At 44.9% G+C, this 27,656-nt stretch overlaps 1 protein-coding gene across 6 annotated transcripts; it reads left to right on the forward strand.

Annotated features, from left to right (window-relative positions):
* Window positions 1-27,382, forward strand: TMC6 (transmembrane channel like 6). Of its 6 annotated transcripts, none has more exons than XM_081899640.1 (22): window positions 14-135; window positions 1,983-2,145; window positions 6,711-6,842; window positions 8,929-9,053; window positions 11,017-11,148; window positions 11,306-11,464; window positions 12,184-12,289; window positions 12,690-12,783; window positions 15,333-15,587; window positions 15,668-15,864; window positions 17,047-17,191; window positions 18,033-18,188; window positions 18,645-18,817; window positions 19,280-19,361; window positions 19,934-20,031; window positions 20,488-20,583; window positions 21,474-21,549; window positions 22,356-22,489; window positions 23,925-24,101; window positions 24,970-25,048; window positions 25,894-25,972; window positions 27,297-27,382. In XM_081899640.1, exons 3-21 carry the CDS (start codon window positions 6,787-6,789, stop codon window positions 25,948-25,950), a joined length of 2,397 nt encoding a protein of 798 aa, XP_081755766.1. In that variant the 5' UTR covers window positions 14-135; window positions 1,983-2,145; window positions 6,711-6,786; the 3' UTR covers window positions 25,951-25,972; window positions 27,297-27,382. The 6 variants fall into 6 exon arrangements, with proteins under 6 accessions (XP_081755765.1, XP_081755766.1, XP_081755767.1 ...); XM_081899641.1 differs by having other exon boundaries at window positions 57-210; XM_081899639.1 differs by lacking the exon at window positions 1,983-2,145 and having other exon boundaries at window positions 1-135.
* Window positions 27,383-27,656: the final 274 nt, after the last annotated feature.

Raw genomic sequence — 27,656 nt, forward strand, 5'->3', positions numbered from 1 at the left:
CTTTGTATAACAGGTGAGGCGCAGGGTGTGGTCTGAGACTGCCGAGACGGGACAAAGGAGACCTTGGAGGGGGAAAAAAGTTTTCTGAATCTTGTGGCTAAGATTCTACTGATCAAAACCACAGGATCCCACCAGGTTAGTGAGTAAGATGCCGCAGAAAGGCTGCTTGTGACTTGCTGGACTGAGAAATAACTCAGTTCCCCTTGTTTTGTAAGTACTGAAACATTTTCTTACATTGTTATTGCCTCTGATGATCTGCCGCTGTGTTCTGAGTGGGGATGGGCTACAAACTGAGGACTTTTCTTGTGTCCCCGATGCGTTATCGTTCTGATTCTCAATAGTCTCAGCGTGGGAAGGTAACAAAACTGCTCTGGAAGACCCGTGACCGTCCCTTCTTCTCACACCCACTCGGTTGTATATGTAGGAGAAGTACGGCCTCTTAGACGCTCTAACTTGTTTGGCCAAAACGCTTTCTGGCCCATCCTTTATGGTTCAAGAGAGAAAGGGAATAAGATGCCCACGGCGTGCATGTACACAGAAGCAGCTCCCTTTGCTCCCTTCCTCATTCTCTCCCTCCAGGCAGCAAGGGGAAATAAAGAGAGAAAGGCAATAGGAGCAGCTTAGTTTGCTGCAGGGTCCTAAAACTAGTGCCTCGCCAGGAGTCGTGGGCTGGAATCAGGTATGTTTTGTTCTGATTATTTTTAGTAAAAATGAATAAATCTGCCTTTCTCTCTATTGAAAGCCTTTAAAGAGGGGCTGGGCTAAAAGCAGAAATGGGGTATTCTTGGCATGATGGGCAAAAGGTTATCCAGTGGGACAAGGTGGTGTGAAGTTATTAGATGTGCAGCTATTCCTTTTAGAAGTTCTAAGTCACTGCTGCACACAGGAAAGCTTCTCTTGCCTCAGCCGAAGTATTGTTTTATTTACTTGTAGCAAAATGCCCAAGACGTTGCTAAATATAGTTCATGATGAGAAATATAATATAGCTGCAGTAATTATACGGAAATTTTGGATGCAAGAAAGCTCTGAAACCTTTTATTTTCACTATAACATGATTTTAAAGTCAGCCCCTGTGACTTGGTGTGTGTGGAATTTTTCTAGTTAGTAGGGCCCCACCTTTCATATTCCACATACCCTACTGAAGCACTTTCAAACAATGAAAAGTAATGCTAGGGTCACAAGCAAGTTTACTTGCAAGAAAGTGCCAGTGACCTTGGTTGAGTTGTTTCCAAGTAGCCCGAGATGTTAAGCGCCAATGTAAGAAAGGGGAATTAGCTAGTGGGTTGTGGTAAACTGAAGTGGTGCCTGGACTTCCCCCCCCCCCCCAAAAGTAGTCTCTTCTGCCAGAGTGCCAGTGTGATTGACAGTCTCCTTGTTCTGGCAAGTAAATGAGGTGATAATGTTTGTGACAGATTAGCATAGAAGAAGTTTGGGGTTCAGAAAAATGAGCAAAGCTGGGTACTGCTTTCCTTTTCTTTGATGTGGTCCTTGTTTCACAGTGGCAGTTTAAATGGAAACTTTTCATTAAAAGTTAAAGGTTGTTTTTAGCTGACTAGATATATTTTGTTAAGTGCCAGTGTGCTTTACAAATTAAACCTATACCCCTAGGTAATTATATACTGTACTGTATATGATATTAGTTGGGATGATCCTAATAAATTGGATATTCTGCTAAGTGGTGCTGCTTGCTAGGTGTGGGTGTGTTGTACTCTCCTTCGAGTGAGGCTGTGAAGGCTGTTTTGATTAACTCCTGCATTTAAGAATTTACCGCTGTGCTTCTCTGACTCCTCCTGGGCTGTCCTGCTGTATCAGATCAGATAATATGAAAGAGCTGTTTGCAGAAAAGGAATAGGGGGAGGGAGGAGGATGAGGCTGCAGCCTGTGCTTCTTGGCACAGCAGAAGCAGAGATCTTTGGAACACTTTCTTGGCCCTGCAGGCAAGCCTTGGGCATGCAGCAGTTCTATTCTTTCCATTATTTCAGAAGCTGCTGTGGAGAGAAAGTAAGAATGCAAAGGTATGTCAGGATGGAAGCATGCCTTTGCCTTCTGCCAGGGCAGTAGGGTGCGCTGGGCTAGGCTCTCTCTAGCCCTGGAAGTGTGAGAAATTTCATGGAGTTCAGAGGTCTTCTGGGTGTCCTTACACTGGTAAGTAAACTATCTGGTTTGGGGATGAGAATTACCAATTGCACTAAGGGCACATCCTGCCAGCTTTCCTTCTGCATTCCTATTTGGGTGCTGAATTGGCAGTGCAAAAAGTGTTTTTGAAAGAGGCACTCTTTCTCTGGGGGCACCACCCTACTCACTGCAGGAAGCCAGATGTGAGCCCTGCCCTGCCCTGCCCTGCCCTTGTTAACTGGCAGGTGATCAGTTCAGTCCAAAAACCCCACTACATCTGGAATGCAGCAGCACAAAGGCACCAGAGCAGTGCTTCTAATTGCTTAGCCAATCCTGGCTCTCATGGGTGACCATCCTGAGACTGCTTTGATGTTTCATTTAGGACAGGAGGCGGTAAACCTATTTCCCTCCAGATGTTGGACTCCCAACTCCTAGCAGCCCCAGCCAGTATGGCCAATGGTCAGGGATGATGAGACTTGTAGTCTAGCTACATCTGGAGGGCCACATGTACCCCCCTCCAATGTTCTAGGATTCCCACATGATGGTCCTGACCTGCCCATCGTCCCCTGCATGTGACCTAGTGTAGGAGGTTTCACTCTAACTGAGCAACAGTAGATTTAGCAGTTCTGGTGTTGAATATGGGCTTCTTGGTTCTTAAGAATTCTTATAGGAAAGCATACTTTCATATGCATCATATGACAATTTTACACATCTCTGTTTCATCCTAATATATACCCAGTGAAACAGATGCATGCAGACATCACATGTAACAATCTGCACATGAGTTTCATCCTTTTCCCTAGATAGAACTGTTCCTGTTCTGGTGAATGTATAGGAATGGGTGTGCAGCCCAACCCGTTATCTGTCCAAACATGCCCACAGGCTGGGTGAGCAAAACACTCTGAAATTCCTGCTGCTGGGGGCTGGGAGGAGAGGCCTGAATGTACTGTGATTAACTCTTCTATGACCAGTGGTGGCCATGCCTGTTGTAATTATTCTTCTCCTGTGTGGCTGCCAAGAAGCGATAATTAAGCCGCCACTGAGATTTGTGTTAAGTTAGAAGTGGATGCAGCTGCTCCCCAACATAACCCTGTGCATGCTGTAGTAATGAGAGTCTGTGTGTGCCCCCATACCGTGCAAAATCATTGCTTCTCTGTGATTTGGCATTTATTCTAAGAAGGGGGAAAGAATACTGCCTCCGGCCATTTGCATAGTTAAGAGTTCATTTACACATGCATAAATTTGACTGGTGCCTGCTGCCTAATTTTGCAGATGTTAAATGAAAACTGGCCAAAGTGCAAGTCTACTTCAGCCCAAAGAGAATAGTCCTATTAAAAATGGGGGAATGCATAAAATATCGCTGGGGAGGTACATGAATGTTTGGGATATATAGATGCTCTCAAAACCAAACTGCAGGAGACGGGTGTGACTCTTTGCTTGGACAAAGGCTGTAGCAAAGGCCTGGCATTCTGGCATTCTATTAGGCTGATGTTAAACCATGCTAGGAGAAAGCATGCTAATTTATATGGGGGCAGAAAAAGGGTTGGCAGCCACGACTGGACAAACAAATGCCTTTTGTTGCATCGTTGCTGTACCAGCTGCCTGGCCCCCTGCATTCTGGTGAGAAGCGAGAGAGCGTAAAGCTTGGGGTTTACATACAGGCAGCTTACATGCCACACATTTAAAGTTCCCCATGAATCCCTGGAACTATAGTTTGTTAAGGGGCCTGGGAATTGTAGTTCTGTGAGGGATGAACTACAGTTCCCAGAATTCTTGGCAGGGGTGGGATGTACTTTAAATAAATACAGTGGTACCTCTAGATACGAAAGGGATCCGTTCCGGAGCCCTGTTCACATCTGGAAGCAAACGTAACTAGCAACGGCATATCTGCGCATGCGTCGCTTTTCGCCGCTTCTGCACATGCGCATGACGTCAGTTTGAGTGTCTGTGCATGCGCAAGTGGCAAAACCCGCAAGTAACGCGCTCCATTACTTCCGGGTTGCCGTGGAGCGCAACTTGAACGCGCTCAATTTGAAGCGTATTCAACCCGAGGTATGACTGTAGTGTGTACAGAGGCAGAGTTCTAAGTGTTCCAACAATACCAGTCTGCATCAGACGCCATTGTTGAGCTACTGTACAGGACTAAACCTTTCTGCTTGCTCTGATAAGGAATTCAGAAGATCAGTGGTTGTTCGTAGCAAGCCTGAACTTAGGGCCAAGGTTTCCTCAGGCTTGTTGTTGGAGGCAGCCAGGGCAGTAGTATGGGACATTGTTAAGTTTCACGTTATCTTCGCAATAGGTTTCAGGTCAGCCAGTTGACTTCCTTTCTGCAGGCTTAATGATTAAAACGCAGCTCCTGGACATTTTAGCTGAAATCTCTTTCAGGGCTACTTGAAGGAGAGGAGCAGAGCGTTTTGCTGTAAGACCTGCCTCCATCAGTACTCCTAATACAATCCCCACTTTAGCCAAAAGAGAGAAGTTGATGAATAATGTTAAGCAAGGTCAAAAGAAAGGCCCAAGGGTGGTTCAGGGAGCTGTAAATGTGAGGGAAGCGTGGAAGCTCTGGGTGGAGGCATGGTAAGATGGTTTCGGCCTATGGAAGGCCGAAATGAAAAGAAGACAGAACAACTTTTGCCACGTAGAAAAAGCCTGAAAGAGCCCAAAATGTCAACAGAGTGAGGAGAAATAAGTTGGGTCAGCATATAATAAAGAAAGCTCTAGAATAATTTCAGTATTTAAGCAAGGCTTCCTAACTGTGAGATGAGTCACTAACAAAAGTTCCCATGGGAGTGCTGCATTCCCATAATAAATATCTCTCACAGATGGTCTGAGGAGGGGCCATAGCCCAGTGGTAGAATGTCTGCCTTGCATGGAGAAAGTCCCAGGTTCAGTCCCCAGCATCTCCGAACAAGGTTGGGTAACCTGTAGCTGGCACCTGCCATCATGGTCCCTGGTTGGCGATAATAGTAGTTGTGGTCTAGCATTGAGGCACCTCTGGTCCTCCAGATGTTACTGAACCCCAGCTCCCATTGTCCCTGCCCATATTTCATGCTGGCTGAGGCTGATGAAAGATAAAAGTTCAACAACATCTGGAGGGCCACAAGTTCCCTTGCCCTTACTTAGAACAACGGGGTTACGGTTTCAAGAAGTAAGGGCACTACACTGTTGTTGTTTTTCTTCTGCAGTATTGATGTAGGCTTGTGAAATAACGGGTGTCCCTTGCACCAGGCTCTAAAATTTGAGACCTCCTTCAAAGCAAAAAAATATGTTGCAACTCCTCCTGAACTGAGCGACACAGGATGAACGAAGTGATTTCCTGGCTAGTGACGTCAGAACTATGGGCAACCATGCTCAGCTTTTATCTTGTGTGTAAAACACACTTCAGGCATCCAGTCATTTGTTTCCTTCATTCTCCCATGTACCCTAAAAGCTTCAGACTTTCCCTGGAACCTGAAGCAGGAGTTCCTGGTGTTTCCTGTCAGGCAGGAAGCACCAGCTGCTTTGTTTGCTGTAGTTCTCAGTGCACTGAAGCAAGTGAGGCGTTTTGTGAGGGAACTATTTAATCCATGGGTAGGCAAACTAAGGCCCAGGGGCCGGATCCAGCCCAGTTGCCTTCTAAATCCAGCCTGCGGCCAGTCTGCGAATCAGCGTGTTTTTACATGAGTAGAATGTGTCCTTTTATTTAAAATGCATCTCTGGGTTAATTGTGGGGCATAGGAATTCGTACATATTCTTTCCCCCCCCCCAAAAAAAATATAGTCCAGCCCCCCACAAGGTCTGAGGGACAATGGACCGGCCCCCTGCTGAAAAAGTTTGCTGAATTCCTAAATTCCGAGTGATGATGAGGGACTTCTATTCCTCTCCACCCTTAAGAATGTCAGGGTCAGGCTCTCCTTATCTCTTGGAAGCCAAGCAGCCTTTGTGCACTGAACTGCAAAGAAAAACCCTTATCTCCCTGGCAACATGTGGCGACAGCTGGTGTAGTCTGATGAAGGCCGAGGCAGTCAAAATAAACTTTAGTGAGTTTGTCTGCTCCCAGAGCAGCGCGGGCGGATGTATGAGAAGCACCTGCATGTGGGTGGGTTCATGAGAAGCGCTCCCCTGCCCTTTCAGTCAAGAGAATGGAGAAAGCCACTCTTTTTCGCCCCTGAGTGGGTGGAGTTCTGGCTGTCCTGGAATCTGCTGCTCTCTGTGTGTGTTATCTCAGTGGTGAAATGCAGAGCAAGGTCACTGCACCATGCTGAATTGCAGCCTTTGTCTCGACCTCCGTTTCCTTCCTCTTCGCAGTGTTTTGCTCCTAGCTGACTGGGCTGCTGTGGTGGTAGACATTTGCCTTCTGTTTAAAAGAGTCTTGCAGCGGGAGTTGAAGGTAGCTTTGCGTTCCTGGTCTTGTGGTCCTCCTTGTAGCACAGAGGCAGCTCATAACTCCAGACCTAGCTTTGCTGTCTGTGGGAGTCAAAAGGATTAAGCCAGATCAGTCGTCCTAACCTCAATAGTCTTGTGATCTCATGTGTAGCAGCGCTGAGCCCCAAAGTGGGGCCACCTCAGCAGAAGCAACTCATCGGTGACAGGATCCTTCTCTAACTTGCATTTAGAAACGCCGTCGGACTGAGCCATGAAGAGGCAAGCAAACCAGTAGGCAAGCGATTGGTGCTGTTGAGGGAGGACAACATGTCTCACACAGTGGCCTTCACCTTTCCTGCCACTGAGAGCAGGGAGGCTGCCAGGTGAGTGACAGTATTTTAAATGATGTAAATTAATGAAAACACACTCGGGCCTCATTAACTCCATGGTGTTGGGGGTATTGAAATTGCCAATATGGGGTTTTGTTTTGTTTTGTTGCCCTAAATTGTCTTCATCCTGAAATTTGCTATCTGTGTAATGCTTTAGAGAAGGGATTTCGTAACTCAATAGGTAGAGGACCTGATTTGCATACAGAAGGTCCCATGTTCAGTCCCCAGCATCTTCAGGTAGGGCTGGGAGGATCCCAGACATAACTGATCTAGATGGACAGGTGGTTTGGTGACTTTAGACAGTATAAGGCAACTTCCTGTGTTCCTGTTCCAAGGCATCCTAGTCACTCATGCCTTATTTCCCTTCAAATGGAAGACTCAAAAGATATTTCCAAAAATTTAGAAGCACTAACCTGGCAACGGAGAAAGTCTGAAAGAGGACATGACTGTTCTCTCTTGTGCGCAAAACAGAACCCAGCTGGTTACACCACTTCCTTCGTAACTAGGAAGTTGAAATGTGGTACCCTGATAACCACAGAAGTCCGAAGGGGGCGCTTCCAAGGCTCTCCCTAGAAGCAGGGGGCAAATAAATGTACCACAAGGATACTTCCAGGCCCCCCCGAAAGCTGAACTTTGGCATGCACAAAGTTCTGGACATGCCAACTCTTAGAAATACCTGGAAATTGGACATTTTTGTTCAAAAGATGGGGCCTGAGGGATTTACTTCATTGTAGAGGATAGATTCCAGCGCACAGTGAAGCAGACCACACATGTGATGGGAAGTTCTTCTGATTCATCTATGTTTGCAGAATGCAAGCTTTCTTTAATGGCACGAGAAAAAAACTTACTGGGACAGGCAGGTGGTCTATTTTAGTCCTTGGCTCCAAAATTTATTCAGCTGTGCACAAGTTGAGAGAAGCCTATGGTTAACTGCACAGAGCAATAATAGATTACTCCACCACATATGTATTTTGCATTCATCCCCAGCATGTTTCAAAACAACAGAAGGATGCCGATCACCCTACCTAAACTTTTAAAATGTTCCTTTCCTTTCATAAGAATTGTCTGATCTTTTGATGAAAGATATTCTACTTCCCATGGTTGAACCATGTGGCAATGAGTTCCACAGTTCCTTGCAGTAAAAATGGTAAAGCTTGGAACTGGGAAACTAGAGGTACAGGATTTATGCACCTATGGGCTCTCCAAGCAGAGGGAAATGGTACACATAGATTTCATTAATCTTGCCTCTGAACTAAGGCACTTCTCAAAATCCTTTTCATTAGGTAGAGTGAAGCAGCCCCCTCAGGTGACAGGTGCTGGGGGCAGCAGCAGCTCCCTGCTCCTCTTGAGCTTCCCCTCTCCTAGCTATTCCTCACTGTTGTCATAGGCCCTCTCTTAGGTTTGTTGCCTTAGGTGTGGTGGAGGTAAAGGGACCCCTGACCATTAGGTCCAGTCGTGACCAACTCTGGGGTTGCGGCACTCATCTCGCTTTACTGGCCGAGGGAGCCGGCATACAGCTTCCGGGTCATGTGGCCAGCATGACTAAGCCACTTCTGGCGAACCAGAGCAGCGCACGGAAACGCCGTTTACTTTCCCGCCGGAGCAGTACCTATTTATCTACTTGCACTTTGACGTGCTTTCAAACTGCTAGGTTGGCAGGAGCAGGGACTGAGCAATGGGAGGTCACCCCGTTGTGGGGATTCGAACCGTTGACCTTCTGATCAGCAACTCCTAGGCTCTGTGGTTTAACCCACAGCGCCACCCACGTCCCTGTGGTGGAGGACCTGTGTCTAAAACTGGTGGTCCACGGTTACTGCTTTGATGACTGATAATAAACATTGCCTTGTGGGACATCTCTATTCTTAGGCTCTATATACATCTGACTCCTAGCATTATCCTACACATGGATCCAGTTGGGAGTTAGGATGCTGTCTTCTTAGGCAATGCACTAGCTTAATGCTTTAGTTGAAATTCCTGCATTGCAAGGGGGTGGACTAGATGGCCCTTGGGATCCCTTCCAACTCTACCATTCGATGATTCTATGAATAATTCTGGATCCTGATTCTCTGTTCCCCCACAGCCAGGACATAAGTCCTTACGATGAAGGTGCTGTGCACGATTCCTTCCACCAGCTCATCCAGGAGCAGAGCTGGCTGGCTGAACAGGAGGAGGTGGAGATGCAGAATCTGGCCCCCAGAGGCAGAGGTGAGACAATGTGACTCAGTGTTGAGAATTGCTGGGTGGATATCATCCCTCTGATTGCTGCAGGGAAATAGCTGTGATAGAGTGTGATTTGTGTGGTGGAAGTAATTTTTCTTGATTCTGCTTTTCCTCAGAGGCCAATGTGGTTGTAGAGCAGGAGAAAGACCTGGAGAAGTGTTCTGATGTAGCTTCCAAGTTCTCACTTAGAAAGTCAGGGTTGACAGATATTGCTAAATGCACAGCATCCTAATTTCAGAACATTTTAGCCTCCACTAAAATGCAGGAGTGCTACAGCTAATCAGAATTGTTTTATTTCTGAGAAGCTGATTTTGCAATCCGATTTGTATGTAGTGAAAGTAGAATGAGAACAAACTGTTATGTTTTCACGTCTTTTTTTTATGCCATTTTCAGCCAGTTCTTTCTTCTACAACAACCTTGTGAAGTAGGTTAGGCTAAGACATGGTGACAGTGACCTTAATGACTGAGTGGGTATTTGAACCTTGGTGTCCCTAGCCCTAGCCTGGGCCTCTTAACAACTGCACCACACTGGCTTGCAGAAGCCGGTGAATTTTACTCAAACCAAAATTCAGTTACTTTGGCAAATACAGTAGAAACAGCTCTGTCTGTTCTTTGGTTAATACTGTATAATATTTTTTCCAAGGGAGACTATGCAGCTAACATTGCTACAGCACTCAAAGATGAGAGCATTGGTACCATGACAAAGACCTTCAAATGGTCTGAGATGTGTATATAGAAAGTGCCCCTATGTAAGTTACAGTTTTGTTCTGTTTACTCAGAAACTTTAGATGTCCCCAAGAAATAGCGATAAGAGATTTTTGGAATTGTGTGCTTTAAGAACTTCCACATATTTCGGCTGTTTTGTTTTCTTGTTTATTTGCAAAATGATTTATATAAAATACCAGTTGTAATTGTGACATTAATTTTTGTATTTTAAGCAACCTGTTATGCTACATGAGTGAACCAAATTATTGGATACTGAAGAATGAAATACAAATAACAAAACTATGAATTCATGAACTTGCAGACTAAGAAACAGATTTGGCAGTGAACTTGTGAGATTCTCAGATGTGATGAAAGTTGAGATGTTTTTGGGTTGTTGTTGTTGTTTTGCTTTTTTGTTGTGATGAATATTAATTTCACTCTTCATGTGTTTTTGGAAGCCTCTGGCAAGAAACACTGGGGGAGATTTCCCAGGGTTATAGACGACTCAGCCTAGATGACAGAATGTGCCATTTAATTTAATTTAATTTATAATAATCTCCCAAGGGCTCCTTGAAGCTTCCTTTGTTAACAGCATTGAAGCTGTGGAGAACTCAGAAGGTGTAGAAACCAAAGAACCTAGACACACACACATATATATCAATGCAAGGATGGGTTTCCACAACAATGCAATGTCTCAGACCATCAGGAAGGCAGCATAATTGCTGTACCATGCATACAAGTTTCACATATCTGTGAATAAGTACATTCTATTAGCGCACCTAATTTTTGCCATCTCTGGCAAGTGGTTGGGGCCTTCAGGGGAGAGAAGAAGGAAGTTCCGTTGTGCAAATGGAAGTCTGTTGCACTAGCAGAACTGGAGTGTTGCAATACTCACAGAAAATGCTATTGTTCATTAAAGATTTTCATATTTAATGCTGGACCAGAGGGGTCGTATGCCTGATTCAACGTTTGTTCTTAAGTCTGCTGTGGAACGAAAGGTTGGTCCTGAATTGAGGTTGGGGAGAGAAGGCACAATAAGTTCAAAAGTGGTAGCAAAGTATTTAAAAGTTTGAGAAGCACTGCTTTTATTTAAAACGAGGGAGCATGCACGGAACTGGAAATGAAAAGTAGGTAAGTAGGATCCCTGCTCCAGTGAGGCAATTCTCAGGAGCTTGGCGACACCCCTTCCACCTCCCTACCCAAGACTATGCAGTAAATCATTTCGTTCCTCCCTTCCCTCCAGAGAATCTGGCCTACACGGTTTCTCCTCCCCGCCGGACTGAGGCTTGGGAGGCACCAGGGCAAATGGCAGAACATCCAGACTTCTCCTCAGCCACTCTGCGCATCCTGGCCAGCATGCCCAGCCGAACTATTGGTGAGTTGGAGCAAGCCTCCGAGGAAGTGCCTTTGCAAGAGTCAGGGTCTCTGAGTTAAGGCTTTTCAGCATGGGGCACAAATGATAGAGGCTGAAAGTTCTCCATGGTATCAGACCAGGAGCCCTTCCTCTCATCTTATTTCCCATCCACTTGCAGGCCGCAGCAGAGGAGCTGTCATCTCCCAGTATTGCAACCGCACTGCCCGGCTGCGCCGGAAGAGCAACCGCGCCCCTCTTCAAGAAGTGTCCCGCTCCGCGCGGCCCAGCATTCGGCAGCTTGATCTAGACCTGGATTCCAGCCACGAGGAAGAGGATAGTAAGTCCGCTATGGAAAGCTTGGGGAGATGCATACTCTGGCAAAAAATTGGAAGGGGCCTTGTACTCATTGTGCAGCTGTCTGAGTGATGAGCATTTTAGGGAAATAATAATAATATTATTTATATTCATTCATACATACATACATACATACATACATACATACCCCACCCATCTGGCTGGGCTTCCCCAGCCACTCTGGGTGGCTTCCAACAAAATATTAAAGTATAGTAATCCATTAAACATTAAAAGCTTCCAATAATAATAATTAATGGTCACTATTCTGTGCATATGGTTCACCCTTCCAAATATTTGCATCATTAGAACAATTGGACTTTTTCACCAGAGCAGGTGGGGCAGAATACCTTTCCAGGCCAATGACTGCTCAGAAGACCAACTACTGTAGCCCTTCAAGGTGGCATTATCATGTTATGGCCCTGTCTCAAGATAATGCACAGGGTCAGCCTTGCCAGGAAGGGCCATGGAACAAACACTTTTCCAGAGCTGCAGAATCCAGTGTGTGGTTTATTTCTTGTTTTCTGTACGACTTGTTTGTTTTAATACCCAGTTCAAAATGTGTAAGGAAGGGGAGCCAAGAAGGTACTTTTTTTCTTTTTTGACATTTTCTCTCTTTCGCCAAAATGCCTGCCATTGGAAATGCAGCTGGGTTTACCTCCTCCAGCAGTGGCCTTTAAACATCCTGTATACTTCCCTCCCTAGACAAACGCAGCCTGCTGGTGAAAGAACTCCGGAGCCTGCCAGCCAGCCAGCGCATCAGCATGCTGAGAACAATGCCTCTAAGCCTGGGCGAGAAGTGCAAGCTGAGGTCAGTGCCATTAAGCCATTTCAGCACTACTAAAATGGGCAAGAATGATATTCAGTGGCACTCGCCCTGTGCAATGCTCTCCCACCAGATGTCAAGGAAATAAACAACTACCTGACTTTTAGAAGACATCTGAAAGCAGCCCACTTTAGGGAAGTTTTTAATGTTTGATCTTTTATTGTGTTTTTAATATTCTGTTGGAAGCTGCCCAGAATGGCTGGGGAGGCCCAGCCAGATGGGCGGGGTATAAGTAATAAATAATAATAATAATAATTAATTAATTAATGCAATCAAGGGAGCAGTTGGTGAGTGTGCTGAACTACATGAGGAGCTTGTACTTTTCATCTAAAAAGCACCTTTTTTTGCAATGATTCTATCTATCCTTCTGTCTGTCCCTTTGTAGGCAGGAATCAAGTGGGTATTCGGGCACCTTGATGAAACCCAAGACAAGAGCTCCTTTGTCACATTGCAGCCGGCTTAAATACCACATCATCATAGTAAGTCAGCTTCACCTGCCCTGCATAGTCCTGGCCCGCATCTGTGCCATACCTTTAAAACACTTTAATACCCCATTATTATTATTATTATTATTATTATTATTATTATTTACAATAAAACTGTTAAGTTGTGGGTGAACATATCAGACAACACAGCAATTCTTCAAACAGCTCTTCTTTATTCAGAGGCCAGAACAGAACTGAACTGAAGGGCTCAGTCAGCCTGCTTATATAGAGCTCCAGTACAACGTTACTGTAGCAACTTTCTAAAACTATCCAATCACTGAAAGTCACTTTCGATCCTTCATTTGCATAAAAACTATCCAATCACTGAACGTCACGTTCGATCCTTCATTTGCATAAGTATCTACAGTATCCCCCTGCTGGCCCAGGGTGAGAACTTCAGTACACAACAAAAACAGCACAGCACCAGCCCTTTCCTTAAACACAGTCAGTTCCTGAAAGCCTGTTGCAGTAAAAAAGACTTCACCTTCAGGCAGAAGGACAACAAGGAGGGAGCAGGCCTAGGTTCTCTAGGGAGAGAGTGCCAAGGTCTGGGAGAAGGCTTTCTCCCGCGTCCCTTCCAAGCGTGCCTGTGAGGATGGCGGGACTGAGAGAAATGCCTCCCCTGAATATCTCAGAACCCAAGCAGCAGTTCATGGCTTCCTGCAAAGAATCCTGGGAACTGTAGTTTGTTAAGGGTGCTGACTGGTATTAGGACATCTCACTTCCCCTCACAGAGCCACAGTAGTGGTTTAACAATCAATCCCTCTTCTTGGTGAACTCTGGGAATTGCAGCTCTGTGAAGCATATAGGGGTCTCCTAGCAACCTGGAGCACCCTTAACCAACTACAGTTCCCAGGATTTGTTTGGAGGTAGCTGTGACTATTAAAGTTGCATACTACTGATTTAAATGTATGCTGTAGAAGTAGGCCTGGAAAGGTCAGCCTGCTTTGGCACCACCAGCTGCCCCCAGAAAGAGAGAAGAATCTCTGCTTCTACCCATTGAAGGTGCTGCTAAATGAGGGCAGAACTTTATCAACACCCTTTCTAGATACAAGGTTGCCTAATTGAGGCCAATTCTTTTCATACAACTAATGAAATCCCTCATTTGTCCATACAACAGCTTCCCAAGCACTTCATTAGTACAGTGGTACCTCGGGTTACATACACTTCAGGTTACATATGCTTCAGGTTACAGACTCCGCTAACCCAGAGACAGTACCTCAGGATGAGAACAGGTACCACTGTATATCTATATTGTGAGGAGAAAAACAGACACAGAGGCCTCTCTGAGAAGAAGTGTGGCCTCCAGAATCTTCCTTGCATAGCTGTGGAAATATCTATCAGAATCCTTCTAAGAAATCCATGGGGTATTTAAGGATTTGAGTCGGCCCAACTTTTGCCAGTTACAGAGTTTGTGTTAATGCCATCAAGGCATTAAAATGTTTTCGGAGCCTCTTTCTAAGTTTCTTCTAGTGCAGTTGGAGTGTTGTACTCAAGGCCTGGCTTCAAATTCCCACTCAGACATGAAGCTCTCTGGGTGACTTTGGGCCAGTAGCTTGACATACCTCACAGGATTGTTGTGGGGATGAGATTTTTTTTTGGGGGGGGAGAATCATGTACATTACCTTGACCTCCTTCAAGGAAAGGTGGGATAGAAATGTAGTAAATAGATAATGGAAGACTTATGTCAGCTTTCTCTTCAACACAAGTTCATTTTTGGCTTTGCTCGCATTTTGAGAAGACACCATGTTAGGCTCCAAGCTAGTCTTGGAGAGGAGGCAATTAATATTCTTATGACATTCTTACTGTGCCACATGCAAAGCAAATATTTACTCATTTTGTGCCGCACCCCAGTGAGCTAGAACATTGTAATTCACTCTTCAGAGATTGTGGCCCAGTGGTTTGCTCAAAACAGGCGGTGACTGCATGTTTCACATAATGTAGCAGCTCCCAAACTTCTTTCTCCGCCATAGACCACTTAAAAATGGCTGAGGGTCTTGGTGGGACCACTTAATGGATTTTCTGCCTGTTGTGGCAGCTGTAGTTCCATAGAATTCAAAGGGTGATACGATAAAACACAATATAAGAAATAAGCAATGAAAATACGATTAAAAATTAATACGAATATCCAATGTGATTGATGTGGCATCTCCCATCTTCAACCACAAATTCACAGGTGCTCAGCAGACCCCCTGAATGAAACTAGCAGACCACAGTTTGGGAACCCCTGACACAATGGATTTCAGTGGTTTTACTTATCCTGCCAAGGCCAACGGGAAGGAGTCCAGCAGGGTTGGTTGGATGCTTAGTCCAGTGTAGCTCAGGTGCTTGGGTGGTCAACTAAATAGTTGCACTAATGCAAGGGGATTTCCTCCCTCTCCTTCTCCTCTTGCACATGACCTGGACCCTCACCAGGACATGGAACGATCTGCTTAACTGTGTGTTGGTGAAACACACCTGTAGGACCCCAACCAATGGCTTGCTGAAAGCTACCATCTCTTCAGCTGAAGAGCTTCTCTGATCAAAGGCTGCTTTCCCTGCAGGGGTTCCGGAATCTCTGGTACAGCCTTCTGTCCCTCCGTCACACCCTCCAGCCCTGGCATTATTCCCTCAAGCAGATCAGCGGTCGCTTTGGGTCCAGCATCCTCTCCTACTTCCTGTTCCTCAAGACTTTGCTCATGTTCAATCTCTTCTTGTTTCTGCTCCTGCTGGTCTTCGTGGTTGCCGTGCAGGCTGCTTACCCTCCTACCACACCCAACAGCAAAGCCTTCACGGGGCTTGAGCCCCTCACTGGAGCGGTATGTATTTGTCGAATACATCTTGGGCAAAGGGTAAAGCGCTTGAAGGACTGGAAACCATTTCTTTCTTCTCCTTGCAGGGCTACTTCAATCACACATTGATGTATTACGGCTACTACAGTAACTTCACACTGAATGACCCCTGCACATTCAGCCCTAACAGCAGCACAAATTGCAGGCAGGGCAGGCCTGTCCATCTGCCATACAATATGCCACTGGCTTACGTGTTAGCCTCCGGCGTCTCCTTCTTTGTGACCTGCCTTCTGCTGGTGTACAGGTGAGATGATACGGGTTTCAGGAGTTTTCTTTGCTTTTTCTCTTACACAGGACCTGTCCTCAACATTTTCATTTTGTCTTTCCTTCTTGGTCGCATTTAGAAAATGTCTAGGTATCTTCCATATTCTGCATCCTTTCTGATTTTTTACAGTTCCCTGAAAATAATAATAATTTTATTATTTATACGTCACCCATCTGGCTGGGTTTCCCCAGCCACTCTGGGGAAGACAGAGGTGTTGGGCTCCAAATAACATTTCCTCATTCCCTTCAGTATTTCTTACTGCTTTTTTTGCTGCAGTCTGGTACACCCAACCTTCTCAAACCTGGTATCCTCCCATATAATTATAAATTCAGCTCCCCATCATTCCCCGAAGGCAGAGCTGATGGTCAGGGATTGTGGAAATTGCAATCCAGCAGCATTTTGAGGCCTCTCAAAGGATGGGAAGGATTGCAGCAGCAACAACAAAGCAATCAAGAAGGGTTCATAATTGCCATTCAAATGTCATAGCATATATTGCAAGTCTAAGTAGTAACATATTTTGTTAAATCTGCAGTCTTGTAAGCAGTTTACAAGAAATGTTAAAAATTATAATAGTTAAAACATATTTTTAAAGATTTTTTTAAAAAACAAAACAGTTAAAAAGATTTAAACATGTCACCATTTTACAAAAATGATTTAAGCAAGCAGCAAAAAGAGCACAGCAAAGGTGCCAGTCTGGTGTCAATAGGCAGGGAGTTTCAAAGCGTTGTTGCTACCGTGTTATAAGATGGATTTCTCAGAACTGCAGAAAGTGTATTACGTGGCAGCTACAACAGTGTCAGAGTAGTTGAGTAGGCATATAAAGTAAGATGATCCTGCAAGTAAACTGGTCGCAAGCCCTTATGGTTTATTATGACATGTGAACACTAATAATATCTGTTTTAAGGTCTGCAATCCAATGCGCATTTATCTGGGAGTAAGTGCCATGGAACATGATGGGACTCAGGCAGTGTCAGAATCTCTCTCTTTTATTTATTTATTTATTGCCAGATGGTCAACAATCTGGTATCAGAAAGAGTGCCAATAACTTTAAGAAATGAACAAAAAAAAATCATGCAGGGTCTTGCTTGGAGGATTTGATTTAAAGAAAGTATTTCTAACACAAGCAATCTTGATTGACGGTATCTTCTCCATTCTTCGCAGCATGTCCCACTCCTTTGGGGAGAGCTACCGTGTGGACAGTGCATCAGGGGACCTGGCAATTAAAGTCTTCTGTGCCTGGGACTACAAGGTGATTCAGAAACGCTCCGTCCGACTTCAGAGTGAAAACATCTGCACTCACCTGAAGGCAAGTACTGAGTGTGCCAATTCAGGCTGTGAAAATGCAACAAGCTTGGTGGATAAATCGGTCTCCCCGGGAAGGTTTAGTGATAGGGCTCTCGATATCCCGTGCAGCAGGATGTTGTTGTTGTTGTTGTTGTTGTTGTTGTTAATTATTTGTACCCCACTCATCTGACTGGGTCGCCGCAGCCACTCTGGGTAGCTAGATGTGAGAAGGTAACAAGGCATTTTGTACGACACTGAATATAAATAGTGCAGCGATATCTATGCCATGATGCTCATACCTCTCCAAACTGTATAAACTTTTCCTGAGAGATGATGCCACATGGAAGATGGAGTTTGCTTGCTTTCTGCTGCTCAGAGAGTAGGACCCAAACCAATGGCTTCAAGTTACAAGAAAGGAGATTCCAATTAAACGTTAGGAAGAACTTTCTGACATTAAGAGCTGTTCAACCGTGGAATGGACTCCCATTGGAGGTTTTTCAGCAGAGTTAGGATGGCCATTTGTCAGGGATCATTTAGCTGTGATTCCTGCATTGCAGGGCGTTGGACCAGATGGCCCTTGGGGGTCCCTTCCAACTCTACAATCCTATGATGATGACAGCAGCTCTGATCTGCTCTTTTGTACTGATAACCTCCCCATATTACAGAGCAGATTACAGTCACACTCTTTGATTCCTTTGAACTCCCAGGTGCCTCTCCCACAGATTTAGTGCTGGCTCCTTTTGCGTTGGGTATATTGCCTACCCCTAAGAAATGCAGATTGGCCATGTAACTAGGAAGTCATGTTGCAGCCCCTGTCCTCATTTATCACTCAAGTGGTTGTTTTTCTTCTTTTCCTTTATTAGGAGTGTCTGGCTGAGCGGCGATCCAGGTCTCGCCCATTAAACCTGTGCAAGAGACTGCAGCGGCTGGCAATCCTACTGATAGCCTGGACTCTGTCTCTGGGCATTGTTCTGGGGTGTGTCCTAGGAGTTCACTACTTCTCTATATACATTTACCAGGTGAGATGGCTGCTACATTGCTTTCCAAGGGCCTGCTGTGTTCTTGGCAGCAAGCATTATCTCTGATTTTCTGGGTCTGTGGCAGGGACTCCTTAGTCTCTTTGGGGAAAGAGGCCATCACTGGGCTCACATGAGGCCTGCCTTCTCCAGCTTTGGGTCCCCAGATGTTATTAGACTACAATCCCCATCATCCCCTGCTGGCCTGGGGTGATGGGAGTTGTAGTACAACAGTGCCAGCTTTCCAGTTGTTTCTTCCATGAAAGATAGCCACTTTTCACTGTAATAAACAGATGAAGATTATTATCTCCCAACCTGAAAGTTGCGATTTCAGTGATAGTCATAAAGGAGGCGCTGCGATGCTTATATCCCGTTCCTAGAACCTAGAGCTCTGTTTGCATTAAATGTGGGGACTTGATAAGAGTTGAACAGGTAACCCACGGTGCACCACTTTCACAGGTTCATCATGAGAAGCTCTTGACAAGCAACTACCTGGGCAAAGAAGCACTGCTCCTGGCCCTGCCTCTGCTGGTGTCTCTGATTAACTTGCTCATCCCCTACATATACAACCTCCTGGCTGCCTGGGAGAAGCAGGAATCTCCCGTCCTAGAGGTGTATGTCGCCATCTGCAGGTAACACAGAGCCTAGCAGCTGAAATAGAGGAGCATGTTGCTTCCTCTGCATTTTGTGTCCAGGTATTGGTGTTAGTCCTCCATGCCTGAATGTGCTGGTGATAGCTTTTTCCCTACCTCTTTACTCCTGCCAAGCAGAAGAACAAGAGAACTAAGTGGATCACACTTAAAGCACATGAGTTCTGCCAAAGAATCCTGGGAACTCTAGCGTACCCCTTACAGAGCTACAGTTCCCAGCACCCATTTAAACAAATTCATCTCCCAGGAATCTTGGGGGGGTGGAAGCCATGTGCTTTAAATGCATGCTGTGGATGTGACCAGATTCTCCAGGTAACATTCTGGCAATTGGAGGTGAAGTGGGTGGGTTTAGTCGATCTAACTTGGAAACAATTTTCTTCCTCAGAATATTGTTTCTTAGGAAATTCCTTTCCTCTTTTTCTTTCTTTTTGTTTTTGTCTTCAGGAACTTAATTCTGAAGATGGTTATCTTAGGGTTGCTGTGTTATCACTGGCTGAGCAGGAAAGAGACGACTTCAGAAATGGAGGTCAGTGTGAATTTGTGGCAATTGAAGCTGCTGCTAGGACATTTCCAGCAACTGCTGGTCTTCTGTGGTTTTATCATACTGAACCAAGCCAGGCACAAAAAAGGTGGTTTTATGTACTTGGAACAAAGTGACCCCCCACTCGGATGGTTCATAATTTCCAGCAAATAGCTCATGAGAAATGGGAAAGGTCTTTGCAGCAGGGAACCTTTTCTGGTGCTTTGAATAACCTTTTAAACTTTATTTATGCCAAATATTAGTTTCTTAAATCCGTTCATTGGGCATGCTAAAACTGGAACAATGCAAAGTATCTTGTGGAACAGGAGGAGAGTTGACCAGCTGCAGCAAAGGCAGGCTGGCATTGCTTTCCCTTGTTTTAACCTGCAGCAAATAGAGCCCTGCCCCTTCAAAAGCAAGAGGCAAAATGTCATCTTTTTGCTGGCACGTTGCACATAGCAGGGATGGACTCAAATTCTGTTGCTAGGGATGTCTGAAGCAACAGCAGACAGAAGAAACTGGTTGGCCAAGAGCTCCAGAAAGAGAAACACCTCTCTATTTTGCCCATTTTTCCACAGTGCTGGGAGAACTTTGTGGGGCAAGAGCTCTACCGCTTGGTGGTGATGGATTTCATCTTCTGTCTCTTGGACACCTTCTTCGCAGAGCTGATGTGGAGGTAATTATCAGGCCAATCCCTTTCCCAAATGCCAAAACTTACTCTGGCAAAGCTCTGCTTTGCAGTTCGGACTGACTGGGGTGGAATCTAGACACATACAAAAATGCTTTTTAAAAAAGCGTTTTGAAGAATATATTGAATTTGCCATAAGCTCACCAGCACCATCTAGTGTCACATTTGTATAATGCCCTTATAACATTGTATCTGCAGCTGTGTTGAATCCAGTGAAGTCATTGCATAAATAGAACTACTTCAATGGGTACAATGGAACATCTCCTTCCCCTACACCCCACAGAATCTGCTCCAGAGGGTTGGGGAATCCTCAGAGCAGATGTGAGCAGAAGTTGTCCCCCTTGTGCAATGACTTAATGGGATACAACCCAATCTCTCTCTCTCTCTCTCTCTCTCTCTCTCTCTCTCTCTCTCTCTCTCTCTCTCTCTCTGACTACTACTCAGGATTATTTTGGAGAAGAAGCTACAGAGTAAGCGGAGGCCTGAGTTTGACATTGCTCGAAATGTTCTGGAGCTCATTTATGGACAAACCTTGACCTGGTGAGAGATGCCCATTTCAATTTTTTTGCTGGGTCACACCTTTCCCCTTCCCATATTCATGTTAAAGTCTTATGTTCTGTTCACCCTGCAGATAAGAGCACCAAACTGTTTTTGAAGAAGGCAGAGGATATTTAGATCGCATACACTTTATTTAAAACATCTACACCCTGTCTCATGTGAACTGCTCAGGGTGGCTTTTAGTGCAATGACATATGTTAACAGAGGAAGCTGCCTTGTACTGAATTAGGCCACTGGACCACCAACTTGATATTGTCTACACTGACTGGCAGGGGCTTTCTAAGGTTTTCACAGCCTTACCTGAAAAAGCCTGGGACTTAGGCATGCAAAGCATCTTGTTCTACCTTCGAGCTGCAGGTTCTGCAAATAGCAATCCTATTAAAACAAATATCAAGACCAGCAGCAAATTAAACAATCCTAATTAACCACTTTGAAGCAGGAAAGCTTTAAATTTCCTTTAAGTCTCCGCTGCCACAGTCTTTCAGGTACTGCTGCACATCTGCACCTTGTTGTTGGTTGTTTATTTGCAGTATTTTTACCCTATTTTATATCATTCAAACTTTTAAAATAGGATCGCCATACCACAAAAACATGCAATGGGGTGGAGCCTCTAGTTCAAGCACAGCTCCTTATCATGGACCCCTTGCAGCCCATCCATCTCCACCTTCAGTCTTTCTGTGCATTCATTTCTTTCAGACTCTGCTAAAGAATTCCACCTCCTTTAAAAGCCAGAAACTAGATTGAATAGTGTAAAATACTTCACAGGATTCTGGTTGCATAATTTGAGATTCTGGTGCAAAAATGTGCAGGGGTTTACAAGCTCAGCTTAAGTAAACTACTGATCTCTCCTTTTTGTCCCCCCCCCCGCCCAGGCTGGGAGTCTTCTTTGCCCCACTCCTCCCTGTTGTCCAAATCTTCAAGTTGCTGCTCCTGTTCTATATAAAGAAGGTAATTTATCTGCTCATCTCCAATGGGCACTAATGTACTTTCCACTGCACTGAGGCGACATGCATTAGCAGAGGGTTGGCTTATGGAAGTTTTGTGGACAGAGAAACTGAGTTGGAGACAAGCTAGCAAAGCACACTGAGTGGACTTGCCTCCCAGACTGCCTTCGCTCTGTCCCGAAGACAATTAAAGGAAATGGAAACCTGACAGAGGTCCTTGACCAGCAGGAAGTAACCTAGATTGTACTTTTATCAGTCATGAGAAGCTGAGAGTCAAATGCATGTGTATATAAGTGTATTATATTATAATCCCCACTCCCGTTTTTAAATGAAAAATAGCTTTGGGAGGTGCAATTCTGAGCAGAAAAGCAGTGGGAGAGAAGGGGTGCTTATTGCTTTTCCCATTGGCCATTTCCCCACTGGGTTGCTTTTCTTTCTGCAAGATTCTAGAAACACATTGCCCTTTAAAGTGCTTGCTGTGGTCAGTCTTCTTCAGTATACAGTGGTACCTCGGGTTACATACGCTTCAGGTTACAGACTCCGCTAACCCAGAAATAGTACCTCGGGTTAAGAACTTTGCTTCAGGATGAGGACAGAAATCGTGCAGCAGTGGCACGGCGGCAGCGGGAGGCCCCATTAGCTAAAGTGGTGCTTCAGGTTAAGAACAGTTTCAGGTTAAGAACAGACCTCCAGAATGGATTAAGTTCTTAACCCGAGGTACCAATGTATGGCCGAGTCCCACTCAGAAGTTGCTGTTGTTAGGAGAGTGAGTAAGCTAGTTTAAACTCTGTATTTTTTCCACCCTCCTAGACCAGCTTGATGAGAAATTGCCAGTCTCCCAGTAAACCCTGGCGTGCATCTCACATGAGCACCATTTTCATCACCTTGCTGTGCTTCCCTTCTTTCCTGGGTGCCTCCATATTCCTCTCCTACACCATCTGGGCGTGAGTAGATTTTCTGTTCAGTTGTAACTGACTGCAGTCACATTCCTCATGTTAGAGGAATGCTATGACTGCTGGATCTTTTGCCACTCTTCTGTTAATTCCAGTTCTCTCAGCCATGATATCTGATATCAAATCATCTTGCCTGTTTGGGCTTCTCCATCCCATTCTACTGCAAAGCTTGTCCCCATGCCCACCTGAAAGGCACCTTGTTACTAGTCTACATTGCTCCCTCGCTCATAAAAGCTCATCTTCCACCTAGTGCTAGTGCAGCCATACTAGTCTACCATCAAGGCACTAAAGTCTGAACGACTTCTCTGATGCTGGTGAGCATGCTGTCTTTGTGGCCTCTGATGTGCTGCTTTTTTTAAAACATACAATTTCTTGCTGTTCCTTTGAAGAATGTGTCAGAAGTCTTGCATTTGGCATCCTGCTCACAGGACATACTATAAACCATTCTTTCCATATGGGGTCGGGGGTCAAACATAATTAAGGATTTTTGCTTTCATTCTGGCAGACATGCACTCCTGTTTTGATATTGCTAAATAAATTATGGTATGGTACAGAATAGGTAACATATTAAAAACTTGTCTTTGTGCAAATTGGCATATAATAGAAGTGCAGGCAACTCCCCATTTATGTGGGGATTACATTCTGAGACGCTGCATGCTTAAGTGAAATCTTGAATATTGGGAACACTATTGAAAAGTCTGCAAAGACCCTCTAAACCTCCATGCTCAAACTCTCCATAGGCCACAGAGGTCAGTGCAAGCGTTTCTGGGATCGCAATTGCCAAAGCTCGTGCTAGATTCTGTTCTTGCGCCATGTTCGCTGTTTTTGCCCCTTTTGGGGCCACTTCTGGGTTTGCTATAATGTGTGCATGTGCGGTGGCGGGTGCCTTGAATGTGCATAAATGGGGAGTTGCCTGTAGTTGAAAAGGGGCCTCTAGCTACTGCAGGCAGCTGAATATTCAGACATTTACACAATCAGTTATTAGTTAAACCCATGTGGGCCTGCAGTAAAAGGTTGCAGAGTGGAGTACACCTGTTCAGTCAGCCATGGTCTTCTGCATGATATTCCATTCCCCTCCCACCCATTTGTCAGCATTCCATGGCTGCTGAGCACACTCGGTTCTTATTCAGCTATCTTTTGTTTTGGTTTCTGTCTAAAGGTTGTTTTGTTTTTGCATTTCTGCAAACCTTTAGGTTTTCTCAAGCCTGCTGGTATCTCCCTCTTGTGGTGTCATTTTGGTCAAATAATCAGTGACGCTCACCATTGAACTTACATTTTTATGCTACAAACGGCTTTGTAAATTATCAAAAAATGGTGTATAAATGTCGTAAAAACAAAATGATTAGGTGTGTAGCTTTTGTATGCCAAGTAGAGCAACAGTCTTTTGAATAGCTCTTTGATGCTGAGCTGCTCTTTATCCATCCAGAGTGAAACCATCAAAGATATGTGGACCCTTCCGAGACCACGAGACCATCTATGAGTCTGGGAAGACCTGGGTTCTGAAGCTGGAGAAATCCAACCCAAACCTCACCTGGTTTACCTGGATCCACCAGCACCTGATCCAAAATAGCTTCTTCCTGTTTTTGATTGCTGGAATTTTGCTGTAAGTTGGAAAGACTCCATTATTTATCTAAGCTCAGAAAGCCATAGATGGTTTCTCTCTTCCCAACCCCAAAAAATCAAAGTGGTTTGATGAATACCGTACAGGGTTTACTGGGAATGGCATATACCTCAACCTGTCATATAATTGGAAGGAAGGCTGATTGTGTGCCCTGTTCCCAGCATAGTTCAGCTTCAGAAGCATCAGCTAGTGCTCAGAGCTGTTCTCTTCTGTAAAAGGTTGATGGCTTCCACTGTGGGACACCTCCCCTTATCAAGCTGGGATACCTCATAAGCTAGCACTAATGCAACTTACTAAACCTGTAAATATAACCTGCACATTTCAAGCTTTTCTTTACCACTGTTGATGCCATATGCTGTTCCAACACCACCACAATTTCCTATTTGGTGGCCTTCATTTGTTGCTGGGTTCCCATTTCCAACATCTGCGGCAACTGGCCATCTGGCTGGGGCTGATGGAAGTTGCACAACATTTGGAGGGGCACCACATTAGTTACCCCTGTGTTACGTAATCCAGTTACGATGCAATCCAGAGAAGGAAATTTGGGGGTGTTTCTGTGTCCAGCTAACCATACCTAATGGAATGTGCATCTCAAAGCTGTCAGAGGCTGAGGCACCAACATACTCATGGGAAGGAGTATTTTAGATGCGCCAACACCCAGGATTTCTGACTGCGCAATGGATCACAAGGGTTTAGTGCCCTCCCTCTTCTCTGTATGAGGGCAGAGCATGATGGATCAGTTCTGTCACCAATCTGTTCCACATCCCTGGTGTGCATATTACTCTTCTGCACATTTCTCGCTTAACATCTCTGTGTGCTCATTCTGTCCCATTCCTTTGTGATTTTGCAGAGCTGTGATCTACCTCAACTTCCAAGTGGTGAAAGGTCAGCGGAAAATCATTACCCTGCTGAAGGAGCAGATTGCCAATGTGAGTGGAGTCTGCTTTCTCCTGCGTAGTTCCGAGACCTGAAAGTGCTGCTAATTCCTGCTTTGTCAGAGAATATGAGTACCATGCTGAGTGGGTCTTAAGAACTGGGCCCTTAGTTATTGGAATTTATTGGAACCAAAGCAAATGGGCTGCAGTCTGTTTCTTTCCCTGAATGAATGAATGAATGAATGAATGGAGGATTATTTCCCCTGTGGTGAAAAGCAGTGCAATAGAAGCATACTTGGTTTCTCAGCTTCCATTGAAAGATATTTCTGAAGATGGCTGTGTATATGTGTGTGCTCACGCAAAGTGCTTGTATACAAAATTCTACAGATGCATCTTCCACATTAGGTTCCTGCTGTGAACAGTCCCTTTGTCTGCATGAATCATGCTAGTCATAATGGCAGGACACTTCACTAATAAGAAATAGATTAAACTTGCAGTTGCCCCCTACAGCAGTTAGGAAAAAGCAATGGGCATTACAAACCTTTATTATCTGCCTGAAATGCTTCTTGGAAGATGGCAGAATAGATTTTAAGCCCTCCAGGAATGGCAAACAAGCCCATGCTGCTGAAGATGTCAGTCTCCTGTTGCCTCCCTTCAAGCTTCCTGTTCAGGAAATTTCACAGTAATCTCATCGACCTTCAGTCCCAGAACATCCATTCTTACCAATTGCAAGCAATCCCAGCTTCCATGGAAAGGCAAAAGGAAATGTTTCCTTGAGCTGGATGAAGTGAGCACAGATCGTATTTGTTTCAACCTTTTATATAGATTCCTAACATTGCTAGCATTTGTTCAAGAAAGCCACTTTCCCGCAACTCACCTTAATGTCTCTAACGTTCCAGGAAGGGGAAGACAAGATGTTTCTCATTCAGAAGCTTCATACTATATATGGGAAATGAGAATGCAGCAATCGAAGATGAGGTAAGGCTTTGGGGGCAGTTGAAGGTGAGGTAAGACTATTGAGGAGCTCCATGGAACTGACAAGATGCTGCTGCCAAGCTGCTTGGCTGGGTAGCACATACATAATGGATTACTGCCTTAGCCAACGCTAGTGTACACCTTACACTGAGCCCATCCAGGTGCAGCGGAAGCTAAAGGGGCGGAGCAGAGGAAGCAAAAAGGTAGGAGGAAAAGGTACTGTAGAAGGAAAGTGGAGACAGTATAATAGAAATTTGTAACTTCCTGATGAAGGACCCAAGAGGTCCAAAACATGCTGGATATTAGGAAACTTTTTCTCCTCTCCCTTTGCTTCCTGCTTACCCGATGACCCCTAAGCCCACATAGCTTGTGGCTTCTTGCCTGTGCAGTTTGTGCCTGGCAGACTGGGTGCTTTTGAATGATGCATCAAAGCACCTTGAATCTTCCCTTGTCCTGAATTGTGCAGGGAGCCTCCATGAATACAGGAGACTGGCCCTGCAGTTTCTGGGAGGTGATGAGGATGGCAAGAGCTTTGCATACTCCCCCCCCCCCTGCTTATGTGTGGATTTTATATAAGCATAAAATTTGCAGAGACTGGTAACGAGACAAGCTTGCCTGTGTTGCAGCGCTCTCTCCTGTTACTGCTTAATGTATGCATATGTACACACAGAGAGAAAGGAAATGCAGTCCATTTTTGAAAATGTATTTCACTAGGAAATCAAATTGATGGAAGTAAATTGCAGGACCTTGGGGGCAAGCAAGATATGATGGTAGCAGATTGGAGGGAATCAGATTGCTATCAATTTCCTATGAAACGGCAGGGGAGCAATTTAAAGTGCAGCACGGGAAAGTGGGAGGGTGCTGAACTCTTGCTCTGCCTGTACTTTTCTCCAAGTTGTTTTTTTCTTCCATCAGAAACAGTGCCTGCCAAAAATAAATTGGGGGGAGAGCAGGTGGGAGAATCGCCTAGGTTTCATTTTAAATTACCATCACTCTGCTTAATAGGAATTTGGCATGATCCGCTAACACAGGATTGTGCCACTGTTGCATCTTGTTTGTCCTTGGATGCTGGCAATCTCTTAGCTCTTCTGTTCACTTCCCAGCACACTCCCAAGGCAATAATTTACAAGCAAGATTAGAGGTGGAGGGTGTGTTACTAACAGCCATTCTGGTAAGTGAGGAATGTAAAAGAGCACTAAAAGGAAGGACTGAAAAATATAGGTGTTGTTGCTGAGTGGTGCATATTTAGGACCATTATTCTGATTGTAAAAATAAAACCAGTTCTCTAATAACAATGGCAGCTGAAATTTCCCTTTCAATCCAACAGTATATCAGTGGATGGGCAAGATGAACCTTTGCCTGAAATGCTCCTTGTGAGATGGAGGATTGATGTCGGCTGCTGCTGGAAATGTCGGTCTCATCTTGTCTGCCTTCAAGCTTTTCTGTGTTCAGAAGATCATGAGAATCTCATCCATCTTCAGCCCAATAACATCCTTTAATATTGGCTGGCAGTTGCAGCTTCCATGAACAGGCAAATTGAAATGTTCCTTGAGCTGGACCCAAGTACTTGAAGCATACAGAAACTAATGATATTTAAAAGAGAAGGACCAAACACTGAATTTTTAAGAATTGTAATGGCCCTTCCTTTTGGGCTTTGCACAGTGGATTTATAGGGCCATTGAAGCAC

This window comes from Podarcis melisellensis (genome assembly GCF_964234715.1).
Source record: "Podarcis melisellensis genome assembly, chromosome: 2".
NCBI lineage: Eukaryota > Metazoa > Chordata > Lepidosauria > Squamata > Lacertidae > Podarcis > Podarcis melisellensis.

Bases quoted from the DNA above. Each gene is read 5' to 3' on its own strand.
- TMC6 (XM_081899639.1), top strand. From the start codon at position 6,787: ATGTCTCACACAGTGGCCTTCACCTTTCCTGCCACTGAGAGCAGGGAG. The intron at 6,843-8,928 runs GTGAGTGACAGT...GTTCCCCCACAG, and splicing joins GAGAGCAGGGAGGCTGCCAG to CCAGGACATAAGTCCTTACG. The intron at 12,784-15,332 runs GTAAGTCAGCTT...CTTTCCCTGCAG, and splicing joins TTAAATACCACATCATCATA to GGGTTCCGGAATCTCTGGTA.